At 46.9% G+C, this 14154-nt stretch overlaps 1 protein-coding gene across 7 annotated transcripts in view; it reads right to left on the reverse strand.

Annotated features, from left to right (window-relative positions):
* Positions 1–11062: 11062 nt before the first annotated feature.
* Positions 11063–14154, reverse strand: part of STK33 (serine/threonine kinase 33) — a 184673-nt gene continuing 181581 nt past the window's right edge. For all 7 annotated transcript variants that reach the window (XM_061202962.1, XM_061202961.1, XM_061202964.1 and 4 more), the window contains one exon: positions 11063–11703. In XM_061202962.1, the coding sequence (XP_061058945.1) occupies positions 11494–11703 (210 nt within the window). In that variant the 3' untranslated portion in view covers positions 11063–11493. The remainder of the gene's footprint in view (positions 11704–14154) is intronic.

Here is a 14154-nt window from a genome sequence, read left to right on the forward strand (position 1 = left end):
CTGCACCTGAATGCACTTGCAGGGTCTGAGCTTTCCTGAGTGGTTGTGGTTTTAATTAGCTACAGGCTACTATTACTTTAGCTTCATCATTATCCATTCAGTTGCTTGTTGGTTAACCCTACAATGTGTAGGGATACATAGTTGCAACAACAGGGTTTCCGGCATAAAACTTCCCACTGCCTAGGGCTGGAGGTGGGCATTCACGTTGGTGCAAACGTGGCACATTTCTGTCCTGTTCCTAACTTGGAGGTACATGTTACTCACCACCCCTCCCCACATTGCTGTACAGAAAGAAACTCATTACTGGTAATGAACCCCTAGAATCTGTATTAGTTGAATAACTAGCAGTGCACCATCAAGGTAAGAATAATAGAACTACTGCATGATTTTCAAGTTCACAGAGAATTGTTTTATAATCTGTTTAAGCTTATATTCATTAATAGTAAATATGCAGTTCATACATGCTGCCAGCAGCCAGAGCTGTCTGCAACTTACTTGAGAATTCTCTTTGCCTAGAAAATGGAAGCAGGTGGGTGAGCCTTGTGGGGAAATTCAGCTTGGAGAACACAGTCCACTGCCTGGGCACTCGGGCCACTGAGATTTCCAGACTTCCATCAGGACACGTGCACCCCCTTGCTTCCTTCCCTTCTTCCTTCCTGAGCCAGCCACCCATAAAAGTGTCCAGAGAGGCCCCAGGGGAATGAGCAGGGTCAGTGCTGTGGTTCCAACCCAGGCATCACTGAGTGATACCCAGCTGGGGCAGGGCTCTTGGGATCGGGAGTCTCGGCTGAGTCTCGGGCACCTGGGTCCTGGGCAGGAGGGGCAGACAGTGAATGTGAGTCATCTGTGTCTAAGCCTGTCATGTGAGCAGCTCAAACCCGTTCCCCGAGGCAGTGAGGGTCAGAGATCGCACACGAGTGTGTGTGTTTGTGGGGTGTTATGTAAAACCTTTAGCCTGAGCCAGGAGAAGGCAGGAAGTTGAGGCAGAGTTGGCTGCTCCTTCCTCCCACCTGGGTGCTTACGTCATCAGCTGGGATCTCTGCAAGTGGACGAGGTCTGCCCTAATGCCTTGTCTGGCAGCCTTTGCTTTTCATCTCTTTTAAATAAGCCACATCACGTCTTCTGGCTGCCACACACTGGCTCCTAAAGTCCTTGAAGTTCCCAACACTCTGCCCGGGTAGGAAAGGCCCCTCCATGGCAGAATCTAAAGCTGTTCTCCTAGCGTCTGTTCTCTCCTCCTTGGTGTCCCATATCCCTCAGAAGGTGGTCCATTCATCAAAATCAGTGACCTGACTGTGCCCTTTCGCACCCTGTAAAATCCTCCATTTTCCTTTAAACATGTCAAAGCCAAAGGAAAACCTGGAGGCTAGAAATGGTGTCCTCGTTAACCTAGAATGACCAGTAAACACCCCACAGCCCTGGATTGATGCAGTTGTCCTGTTGCCAAGGTGGGAGCACTGCAGACCCCTCAATCTTCACAGATCCTCTCTAAAAAACATTCAATCTCATTTTAAATCTCTTAACCCCCAAAGGCAGTGATGGGGCCCGTGCATGATTGAAAAAGGGTATTCCAAGAAACCCAGGTCAGCTGAGAGTCTCCTGCTGGCCCCGCCCCCTGAGGGTTAGGCACCTGCTGCAGCCTCGTAGGGAAGGAGGAGGGAAGCTGCTGGCTGAGGAGATACTGGAGCCTCTGCCTGCTCTGCCCGCCCTGGATCTGGAAGGTTCGTCCCATGGGAGACATCCTGACTATAGAGTCCTGAGAGACCACCCGGCTCCCAGCTCCCACTTCCAACTGGGACACCTGCCTGGCTTCTAACCCAGTAGCCACGGAGCAGCCCGAGCAGCCCTTTCACTGAGCCTTGCTGTAGAGAGAGGAGTTGGACCACATCCTACCCTTTTCACCCCAAAGATGCCTTTTATTATTTCTTGTATGTACTCTGTGTTTTGAAAGATTTTGTCACCCAAAACTTCAGGTATGAGTGTGGCCAGAGCCGTTCATCACAGACAGAGATGCTGTCTCCATGACGTTCCTTGACATTTGAAAATAGCCTGCAAATCCCATTACCTGCTTTGGGGCCCAGATAGGAAGCGGAGCTGTTGTGTGTCAGGATTACCTGGGGCGCCCGGAGGCCTGGGAGCGGGGCGGGGGAAGGCCTGAGAGGTCTCCGAGGGCCCTCCCACTGCGTCCCTCTGTGCACGTGACCTTCCTCCCACAAACTCCGCCCCCTCCCCACCCAGCAGCTCACATCCCACATCCCAGGCAACTCAGCACTCATCACCACCCACATCCACCCACCACACAAGGCTGAGTCCGCAGCAGGGGCTACATGAGGAGGTGCCGGGCTGCTCGGTCCCACCATGTCTTGGTGGGACACCTGCGATTTGGGCCTGGCTCTCATCACTTTGGACACATAGCATCTTGCTGGGCAGCTGCTGCCACAGCCCCTGGCTCCCCAGGAGCTGCACAGAAGCTGGGGAAGCGGAAGCCCTGGAGATAAAAGTGAGGGGCAAGGGCCTCAGAAGTTATGCTCTGGTTTCGAGGGTCACGTCTGAGCCTCTGCTTCAGGCACAGAGCAGCACGTGAACAAAAACACACATGAGCAGTCCCAGGAATTTTCACGGAGGTCTGGGGAGGCAATCCTCGGACAAAGACTCAGATTCCTGCTGGTACCATGGGGGGATGGCTCAGAGCCATTTAATTTAGGCGTACATGTTCCTGTGTCCCTGTGGCCAGGGAGGGTTGGGGACATTCGGTTATGCAGACACAGAGGACGCCTTGTGCTCGTCCTGTTGGGAGGGCCCGGGACAGGTCCCGTCTGAGGCTGCAAGCCTCTCCTGCCCCTCAGTGCCACCCAGTAGTAGGAAGGCACTAATGCATCCTTGGGCAAGCAGCCTTATGATTCAGTTTGCGCCTTCTCCCCTCTCCGTGTAACTCAGTGGGTAAATAGACACTTGAGGAAAATCAGTCTGTCTTCCCGGCTAATCTCAGGGCTCGGAGCCGCGGACTCAACCCAGGTGCACTCTCTGTCGCTCCCTACTGGCAGCCCGCTGGGAAGGGGCTCTTTCGTGGTCACTGAGAGTCTGCCACAAGGACATCGATAGGAAAATAAAATGCTTCAGGGACACATCGTCATTAAAGCCTGTCCTAGTAAACTCAAACCAGACTGCCCACAAATCCTTGCTAATAGGAACATGACGGGCCCCAGGGATGGGGGCCCCGTGTCCAGAGGACTGGGGGTGGCAGCCACACTTGGAGGCCTGGGTTCATTTTGGATGAGCTAGAATGAAGGGCCAAGACACATGTCATCTGAGGAGGAGTACAAGAGAAATGGAGACATTTAGACTAGAGAAGGCTCACAGGGCTGTGGGGATACCTTCGGTTCCTAAGGGGCCGTTACGTGGCAGAAGGAGCAGACTTTAAATAGTTCCCAGGGGGCAACTAAGGAGCAGGTGTCAGTTAATATGAAGACTCTTCTAGCACTTGTGTGTTTCCATGGTGGAATTCATCTGCCTTGAGACATAGGGAACCCGTCCGTCCCAGGGAGCGTGTCCTCTGAGGCTGCACGTGGGGATCCCTCCCCTGGGGGAGAGTTGGGCAGAAGAAATAGTGCAGATAGTCCATGATTCTGCAAATTTGGGCTTCAGGAAAGTATCTGGTCCATCATTTTCTCATTTACTGCTGATGGGAGGCTATCGAATGATGATTTAGCTATTGAGGGTGTTACCTATCACTATCCAGATTCGCTTAATCAAGCTATAAGGAGGTTTGGCCACATCTCCTAGGGATACTTCTCCAAATGGCATTCATGTCATCCCACTCCATTCTCATCCTTGTTCTTGCCAAAGCACAGTCACTGCCCAGTTCTTGAGTGAGGGACACAGGCTGCTGTGTAACCAAGATGGTGCCTTGATGCCTGGGTTTCCCTTGGGCCCTGGGTTCTGTGACCCCTGCCCAGTGTCCAGAAGCCCTTGTGCAAAACTCACGATTAACTCTGGGTCTCTCTTCACATGCTTTCTCTCCTCTAGGCCACTTTCCCCTCTCTCCATCCACCTTGATCCACTCCAGACTTTAAGTCCATCTCAAGCAGCCATCTCCACTTCAAGGTCTGATGGCATCTCAACTTAGCCCTCTTCGGTCCACTGCCACCCCTGACTTGGTCTTCCTCAGTGAGTGAAACCACCATCAGTCTGGTTACTGAAGCCAGAAGTCATTCTTGACCCCCTGCCCCCTTTTCTTCACACTTCACATCTACTCATCATTTGATCCCATCAATTCTATCTCCAAAACATATTTCATATCCACCTACTTCTCTCCATCTTCTCTGCCACCATCTTACTCAATGTCCTCTAACCAATCTCCCACCTCTTGCTCCACTTGAGTCATTTGTTACAGAGAAGGCACAGAGATCCTTTAATCAGATGCCATTCCCCAGCTGAAAACTTGTTGATGGTTTTCTGCTGTATTGAGAATAAACAGGTTCCTTCCCGTGGCCCCTGAAGTCCTGCAGCACCTGGCCCCTGCCTCTCCCTCACCCCTGTTGTTCTGGCCTTTGGACCAAGTCCTAGAACCCAACAAGCTCTTTCCCCTTTCCTTCTGCCTAAAGCATTCTTCCCTTTAGCCTTCAAGCATCCTCAGAATTGCTCTCAGATAGGGTTTCTACTCTGTTATTCTCTATTACATTACTCTTTCCTTTATTGCTCTAATCACAATACATAACTATTCTACTATTTGTATAGGTCTCAATCATCTTTCCCTCCCTCCTCCAAGACTGCAAGCTCCTTAAGGGCAATGACCTTGACAGTCTTTTACATCATTTTCTGTCCAGTGCCTGTCACAGTGCCCGGCCCATAGTAGATGGTCAATAAATACTTCTTGGATGAAGGACTGAGTCTCTCAATCCAATTCTACTGAGTTCTTTGTGCAACTCCTGGTCCCTCACGCTGGTGCTGCAGAGTGTGGTGCTGGTCACCCTGGAGGATAAAGGAGACGTGGGCAGTGGTCAGACTGCTCTTCCCCTCCAGGCAAGCAGAGTGTACTGAGGGCAAGACATCCCTGCCGAGATTGAATACGGGGGTGGGGGACCCAACAGTGGTTCATGGTCAGGGACTGTATTAAAAAAACAGTCAGCTGAAAGTTGCTATAAAATTCAAGTGGCTGAACGACTAAGTTCTCTACTGATGGGAGGAAGGATGTCAAGCTACAACCAGGTAACTGCTTCTGGAGGGAAAACAACTCTTGTAAAAAATTACCCATTTCAATGGGCTTTGGGATCTTTTCCATTAGAAGCCCTGTCTATCAAAGTTCCAAAACAGCAATGAGGATCCTGCGTAAGAACTCCCTCTCTCCTCCGGGGACCAGCCGCAGGCAGCAGACTCAGAGATGGGCGGCGGCTGGCAGGTGGCACCACCCTTAGCTGCTGGGCTTCATTCCAGAGCAGATGTTTGCCTCATCCTGTAGCCCAGAAGGGGTCCGAGCCTTCAGAAACAGTCTGTGCTCCCTGAAGCAGGGAGCTGTCCGTATGACGAGGAAAATCATCACTCCACCTCACATTATCTTAAAGTGGTTAAGTGATGGCAAATGCTAGAGATACTGGAGAAGGGCGAGGTGGAGAAATGGTCCAGCAGCTGACTTCTGAACTCCATATTTTCAGCTGCACAGCTACACACACTACCTGATGAAGAAATATGGGAAAACAAAACATTTATAGTGATTCTTAACCCCCACTGCCCTGCGATGGGAATTACAGCACTTGGCTCCTGGTACGCATCAATCTATCATGTTTGCACAGACAGGGCGGCTTGCGTGAATTCCTGAGGAGGCAAAGGAGCCCCTTTTCTTTCTTCTGTCAAAAACATATCCAAAGGCTTCTAAAGACTGTTCCTGACAATGACCTGTTAGAGCATTTAGAACTTATTTTTATTATGCAAAGTCCTGCAGAATGCAGCTCTCCCTGGGTGTGGTTGGGTCTTACTCAAATTTATTAGCATGCAAAATAATCCTACTCTGTTCCGAAACCTCAAGGCCCAAACTTCACAAAATTACCTCGACTTTTGCTGGAAGACAGAGTGTTCATGAACCACTTGGCCTTTTGGAACTCTGAGATTGAACTTTACAGCAGTCTCAGGCCTGAACTACAAATGCCTGGAGACACACTTGAGCCTGCTGCCTACGTTCAAATCTTGGTTCTGCTACTTCTTAGCTGTGTAACCTTGGACAAATTTCTCAACCTCTCTGTGCCTTAATTTATTCCTCTTTAGAGACAAAAGAACCAACTTCAGGCTGTTATAAGGATTAAAAGAATATATGTAAAGGGCTCAGGATGGTGTCTGGCATGGGGCAAGTGCTCTTTAGATGTTGCTGCTATTATTACATTATGACCCTGAAGAGGGGCTTTAGTTAAGAGACAGTGATTGCTTCCACTAATACAGCTCAAAGTGCAGCTAAGAAGGGGACTCTGATCTCTAGTAAACTCAGTGTGAACCAGTGCCTGGACCAGGAAATACTGGCTGCCACCTCCACACAAGAGCTTCCCCCTCAGCTGCCAGGGAGGGTGTCAGCTGCTCATCTTCCACCTGCCTTGCCCCTGGTCAGACTGGAAATGCTGACTCCTGGGACGGTACAGTTGCCCCGGGGATGGAGACAGCTTTCTGTGCTGATGAGAAGAGTCTCTCCTAAACAACAGGGTGATGTCAGGATCTTGTCTGCAGACCCCGCTGTGGGTGAGAGGGTCAAAGCTGTCTCAGTCCCCCGAGGGCAGGGAGATTTATGTAACCTCTGTATCAATGCCAAGGATATGTCTGGTCTGGAGATGCTGCAGAGTCCACTTAGGAGAAGTTCATACTGGGGGGAGGGGTCCGCACTGCATCTGTGGGTCTGTCCTCTGTGCCAGGCCAGGAACCACTGCATGTTTTGCGGAGAAGGTCCTCTGAGGTCTTCACCCTGAGTTCACTGGGTCCCTCAAAGATGTCTGGGGTGGCACCAGGCAACCAAGAGGGGAAGGCTCTAAGAGAGCCAGTGGTGACACTGCCATGGCCCTATTAATCTTCCCAGTGTTTCACTGTCCCTTGTGTGTTGCTGCTTGAAGTGAGGCCACTGGGGCAGTGGTGGGAATCCCCATGGCTCCGGCTGAGGGCTGCTCCGGATAATTTAGGGAACAGAGAGAGAACAGAGAGAGCTGATTGTACCAGCAACTGAGGAAGGCAGCCACAAAAAAGCAAGACAGACGCTGCATATGGTCTTCCTTTGAAGAACAAAAGCAAAGAAAATTGGCTCACCAATGAGAATGAAGTGAGAACCATGTACTGAGCAGAAATCACAAGCCTAAGCCTGCTCACTCAGGAAAGTACAGGATCCTGAAGAATAAAACTGAACTATGTGAGACCTCTGAATAGTGAAAATTTTTACTTTAAAACGCTTTGTAAAGTGATGTTAGCACTTGTAGAGAAGAAACAAATGCACAGCCCAGGGAGACGTCTTGTCTTCAGGCTGCCTGTGCTTGCCCTGGAAGCCTCTGCCGAGCCCCGAGTCCACAGCCAGGAGACGGCGAGGGTGGCTCCCGTCCCAGCCTGTAGGTCCTCTTGGCTGTTACAAGTCAAGTGTTGCTTTCTTTTAGGCTCCCAGAGGCCATGGTTGGAATTTAAGACCTAAATTTCAGCCTTCTGGGTCCACACAATCTCAGATCCAGCTGGGCAATGCTAGATTTATCTCACTGGGTCTAGGTTCCAACCTCAGGAATATCTCCCCTGCCACCCCCTCGCTCAAGCCCCAGTGACCACCCAAGGGCATCAGTTTGTTTCAGGAAGAACCCATTTACGCTCTGTGCTCTTCACTTTACTGTCATTTGGTAGGAGATTGGCAACCATAGACAAAGCTGCCCCAGGTCAAAACAATGCAGAACTGACAAGGGTCTGGATCACCTTGGGTGTCAGGAGGAGACAGATGGTACTCACTCAAATGGGGTAGTTGAGAATCTAACAAAGAGGCTACTTGTAAAGGTACGGAGAGAGTTTAGGGAAACCCATGAAGGAAGACACAGTCTCCAGGGCAATAGCCCTGGTCTTAGCCCGAAGGGGCGGGGAACACAGCTGTGAGGCAGCGCTGCCGGCAGGAGCTGAGGTCTATAGAAAGAGAATGCAGTGACTTCCCAGTGGCCCAGCACTGGGGGAATCAAGGCCTAGACCTCTCCCCTCCCTGAGTGCCTGTTGGTGTCCCCCACTGACAGAATCCCAGCGAACCCAGAGGCCAAGGGAGCCTGTTAATTCACTCCTGAAAGATCACTTTTCTGAGTGAAGAGGGCAGAGCAGGGCAGAGTGGTTCTGGAGGGGCAGATGGAAAATCTCCAGCCCAGGGTCATTTCCCAGAGGCCACAGCTTCCTGGTCTCCAGCCAAGTGCAGCCATTATGGAACACAACTTCCCTGGCCAATTTCAAAGCTCTGCTTACTGCTGGGAATGCATGTTTGAACAAAGCCTTTATTCTCTATTCCAACAGCAGGGCTGGAATTTAAAAAGCTTCATTTTCAAGACTGGCTGCTTTCAATCTTTCTAACCTGGAACTTACATTTTGGAGTCAAATAGAATTATTTAAACAAAGCATTTCAGTGATAAGCACAAAGTGTTTTGAATTTTTTCTCCTTTCCCCTCTCTACGCCGCATAACATTCCTACTCAAAATGTCAGGACTATTCTGTGGCCACCTCTTACAACCGGCCTCTCTCAGCTTCCATTTCCCCAGGCCTTTGTTTCTTCAGCCTGTGTCCTCACCCAGGTGTGCTGTTGTCCAGGCCACGAGAGGTCAGTCCTAATGCAGACTGGCCGAGGACAGGGACCTCTCTAACTACCCCAGGAGCACTTTCGTCCTCTGACTCCTGCTTCCGGGTTTGGCAGAACCATGTGTTGTTATCCAACCAGTCTTCCTCATTAATTATACTTTGTTCTCTTTTTGCTCCCCTGACCCCAACCCATTTTCCTGTCTTCTGCGATTTAAGTCCGTCTCTGACATCCTCTTGTTCTCCTCAGCTGAACTTCTCCCCAGTCCCCGGCTGGCATTTATCTTTTACCATATTCCTACTGCCTTGACCTGTCTGTTATTCAAGTCAGAGTGTTGATTGGCATTTGCATTCCTTGGAAATAACACCTGCTCTGCACTGTCCTGGGCAGACTGTGTCCCTGTGTGTCATAACGAAGCCCAGCCCTCCATGCCGTGGTGCACAGGAGGTGTCAGAGTGATTATCAGTGCCTTGGAGTGGGCCTATCAGTCACCGAAAACACATCTGAAACAGAAGAGTAACTATTTTCACAGCCATGAAAGTAAATGGAGAAAGCAAGGCCACAGATCCCCAGATAGTAAAGAGGTACACAGTTGGAAAACAAAGCTCAGATATGGCCTGGCCCAAGTGTGTTCCATACAAATAAATAACAAATAGAAATAATACGAAAATTCTCTTTAGAAAGAGTGAGCTAAGTCCCGGTCAAAATGATTCTATGTAAATCAAGTGAAAGTCTGGACAGAGGACAGCTAATAGAACGCATTTTCTGGTAGATGGACAGTTGGCCTGGCCTGGTGCTGGGGTGGGAAAAGGTACAGATGTACTAAAAGGTTATAAAATGACTTCACCTTTCACTTAGTGCTTAGTTCTGGACCTTTGCTCAAGTTTACTGAGCAGAATCACTAATTTAAGACTGAAGAGAATGGTACAGATGAACCGGTTGGCAAGGCAGAAATAGACACAGATGTAGAGAACAAACCTATGGACACCAAGGAGGGAAAGTGGGGGGCGGGATGAACTGGGAGATTGGGATTGACATATACACACTAATATGTGTAAAAGAGATAACTAATGAGAACTTGCTGTATAGCACAGGGAACTCCACTTCACTGTACAGTAGAAACTAACACAACATTGTAAAACAACTATACCCTAATTAAAAAAAAAAAGACTGAAATATGGATAGAAATTTGGATACTATTCAATTTAACAAGAGTTCTCCAATACATGATACAGAAGAAGGTATCACCATGAAAGTAAGAGCATTTTTGAACACAGGGACTATCCCATTTTCGGGCCCAGGGGAAGGACAGAATCCAAGCCACTGTCTCGGTTGGCTTTTCTGCCGGGAGACCAGTCACCTCACCTCTGCCTCTGGGAGCACCTCTGGGAAAGGTAAATCTCCACTCAGCTGAGACTGGCTTCTCTGCGGGTGAAAAGAATACGCTCCTCAAAGATGGCTCACTAATCCCGGAGAGATGGTTTACGGGCTCCTGGCAGGACTGGAAGTAATAGGAAGGAGAAAGACCTTGAAGAAGCTTCAACTCCAGTTTTAAAGTAAAGCTGGCAGATTCCCCCGGTGAAGCACATTGAAGGCACTGAGAAAATACTGGCCAAACTACTCAGCCAGGGGCAACATACGTGAGTGTTATCTCTGACCCATTTGGAGGCTCAACGGTGTCTTCCAAATTTATCACTAGAAGCACGTCTACTACCTTCAGCCATTGAGGGGATTTATATGCAACTAGTACCTGCTCAGCTGGCCAGGTGTGGGGCATTTTGGAGGCCTAAGTGACAATCCCACGAGGAGCTGGAACGAAACTAGGTTACTACTTTATAAAGGCAAAAGCAGATGCAAATTGCTTCCTCAGAGTTTGTCTGTGAGGCCAAGGGAAGCATCTCTTCACCCAGTGTGACCTAGAATGACAAAACTATTTGTCCAGCTGCAAAGGAGAGACCTATAATACTAAGAGGAATGATGTACCTTCCCCTGTGTCCAGCTTCATGACCATCCCCAAAGATGTGTGCCTACCTTTGCAGCAGCAGGCCAAGCTCAAAATTTGCTTTTTAGGGCTTAGAGGACCTGATTATAGTCACCTCTTGTTCACGTAAAAATTAACGTGCATGGGTAACATCTGGTTTTTTATTGATTCGATCAATACATTGGGAATTTAGCAGCATGTTAATGGCAAACAGTTACAAAATCTATTTTTCTACATTTAAAATAAGCTGTCTTAAACAATCTACAGCAACCTAAAATCTCAAGAACACACGTGAATGGCTGAAGCACTTCTGCTGTTATGCTTATAGACAAGTTTATTAGTAATTTCCTAACAAATCTTCTAGTGCAAAGTGCACATAATCATTTGGAACCTCCATTACCATATCTGGCTCTCAGTTTCCCCTATAAATAATTGTGCCTAAATGTAAGAATTTGAAGTACAACTGGGCAAGTGTGCCCACAGCCTTGCTTTGAGGGCATCCACTCCTCTGAACTCTCGAAAACACCTTGAGTTGATTTCAGCTGCACAAGCCATCAGGCCTGTTGCTGGCTGTCCTTTAACCCCACTTTGGAGTTGACTGCTTCAATTTTAAAACTGGTGCAAACACTTGGCAGGGCTCAGAGCAGCTGAAACGCTAAAAGCTCAGCATACTATTGTCCTTTTCTCCTCCTAAACCCTCATTGCACTAGAAACAGCAGCTCTGTTTCTGTACTGTTCAGCGTTGTTAGAGTTTCTTTTTGGTTCTAGGCAGGGCAATGGATTTAGCAGTGCCTTTGGTTGCTGTTCCTTGGCTTGAAGTCGCGGGGGGTTTCTCTATTTCTCCCTTGAGTTCAACTGAAGGGAGTCTGCTAGATATGTAACTTGAGTAACTCATGTCCAAGTCGTCCATGTTTTCCTTCTTACTGGGCACAGAAGTCTTTTCATAAGCAGTGGGCTAGAAATTTAAAAAAAAGGCCTGGATTAATTTTGCAGACACAAAGCAATCCACATCAATTCAAAGAAGCAAGGGGCTACAAAGTTGTCCAGGATGTGCAAGTTGGAGCTCTCTTCCTATGTGAGATATAAACTAATCACATTGTGAAACTGTTATTGAATGCCAAAGAAAGCTCCTTTAGCACCTTCAAGAAAACTGAATTGTTTAGTGTCTGGGGTATAGCAAACTACAGGCACAACTTCAAATCCACTGCCCTGCAAAATGAAAGTAAATACCTGGTACCATTCACACAGGCAAGTCTATCTGGACATAGTTGTAATCATTCATCTTTACGGATTTCTAGATGAGCTTTGACATTTGTATGGATTCCCTGACAAGCACATCATGATTATTCTTTCTAACCTGGGTATAAAGTTGCTGCATGTGGCCCACTCCTCACATGCTCACCATTCTCTGCATTGATTCCAGGGACTGGCTTCTAACCCCAGTCACACCACTTGGGCGGGTCTGAAGACCTTTTGTAGTCTTGATGCCTCACTGTTAAATGAGGAAAATGGTATTTGCACATTTACTACATGGGCTTATTATGAGAATGAACTAAGGTGGTGGCCACGAAAGTACTCTGTGAGCTTTAAAGCACGAAACAAGTAGAAGGAATTTTAACAGGCAATTGTGTTTTCTCAGGTCACTGCACCCCACAGTAGAGGAAACGGTCTCTAATCCTGCTGTTGTGAGGGAAGCAGAGTCCATTTTGACCTTAGACCCATTTTAAAAATGCTCACTTCCCATTAAATGAAGCTGGGCATAGAGTTCTAAAACAGCAGAGAACGTCTCAGGAGACCTGCACAAGCAGGATGGGGGATGAGACACGGAGCTATAGATGCAGCAAGTTCTCATTTACACAGAATGAGCTGGGAAAGGGCTCGTAAGTTTAATACTCTGGTTAACTGAAAGCATACACATGAGTTAATAATCAGGTTAACAATTTTCAAAGAATGTGAAAAGATTACATGTAACACAAAACAAATAAACCTGGTGTGTGTGTGTGTTGTTTTTTGATCACTCTTGTGATACAAGTGACCATGTTTCATACACAGTAGCAATACATAATTTGTCCAATGAATAAATGAACTCCCGGGGCTGCAGCAAAACCTCAGGTCATTTATGGATTTTGGGTACCTATATTTCGAGAAAAGAGAAAATTTACCAGATGTTTGCTTACTGCAGACAGTCCTTAAATATGTGCCTCTTCAGACTATCATTCTTGTATGACTTTATAACAGTATATGCTAATTCTTGAGCTGGTAATTTTGCACATTGAAAAATTAATTTGTATAAATTTGGAAATGTAAAAAGGTCCTTTTCTGTATAGATTCATTTTCTCAGGAAAATTTCTGGGTTGCTTCTCTGTGTATTCTTTCAAGAAACAGAAAACAAAATGTGTTAGCTTTCAGTAATACAGGTTGTGTCTTCTCCTTGAAAACTCCTTACATTTAGCAACAGGGTGAGAGTACAACACCCCTGATGTTCCAGTGTCTGGCTAAAGATAAGTTGCTTTGTTTAGTACAGAACTGGTCCCTAGCTTGCACATTTCAATTCATAAAAATTTAAGTCACTTGACATACAAATCCTTTTAAAAGGTGAATCTAAGTTTAACCTTCTCTCTTTTGACATTTCCACCTCTTGAGTTATCATCTGAGTAGTTGAGGAAATGCTTTTCATCATGTCCACTACAACAAATAATCTATAGAATAGGAATAGAGACTCAGTCATTTTCTTTTTAACGTGTTCATATTCATATCTGGTTTAACATTTCCATTCTTCTTCACTGTTCCATTTGCTAATTAATGTACTTGAGTTGTTAAAGTAGACTCAGAAGTTGAAGTCACTGGGAAGAAATACTCAGAAAGTCTCTATGGGCAGGATTAGTGATATAGATATTGTCTTCTTTTTTTCAAAAACACTAAAGGCTCTGATTTCTTCCTGTATAAGATATCTTAAGATAATTTGCAGAATCTTCTGGCAAAGTGGAAGGAAAAAGGAAACTAAACTGTTTGGTTGCTTCAGTGTAGGAACATGATATTTCTCAGTTTCATTCTAGAGCAAGATGAGAAAATGATATTACTCAGCCACATTTATCTATTTTATTTACTTATATATAATTTTTAAGTGAATCAGTTTTTAAATAGGTAGTACATCCCCATGATTTAATATTCACAATGTTCAAAATCTCCTCCTTGCCCCCTAGTTAACTCAGCTCTGCCTCCCATCCAAGACAACGAATACTATCAGTTTACAGTGCACATTTCCGAAGAGATTTTATGTAACTTCAAGCAAATATTAGGTGGAACCAAATGGAAGTGGTCATCATTTTTGCAGGTCAAAACAGCCTAATAATAATGGCAATTTTATATGGTTCAATCTAATCCATATATTGACGCACTTTCACTT

The sequence above is a fragment of the Eubalaena glacialis genome, chromosome 10 (genome assembly GCF_028564815.1).
Source record: "Eubalaena glacialis isolate mEubGla1 chromosome 10, mEubGla1.1.hap2.+ XY, whole genome shotgun sequence".
Lineage (NCBI taxonomy): Eukaryota > Metazoa > Chordata > Mammalia > Artiodactyla > Balaenidae > Eubalaena > Eubalaena glacialis.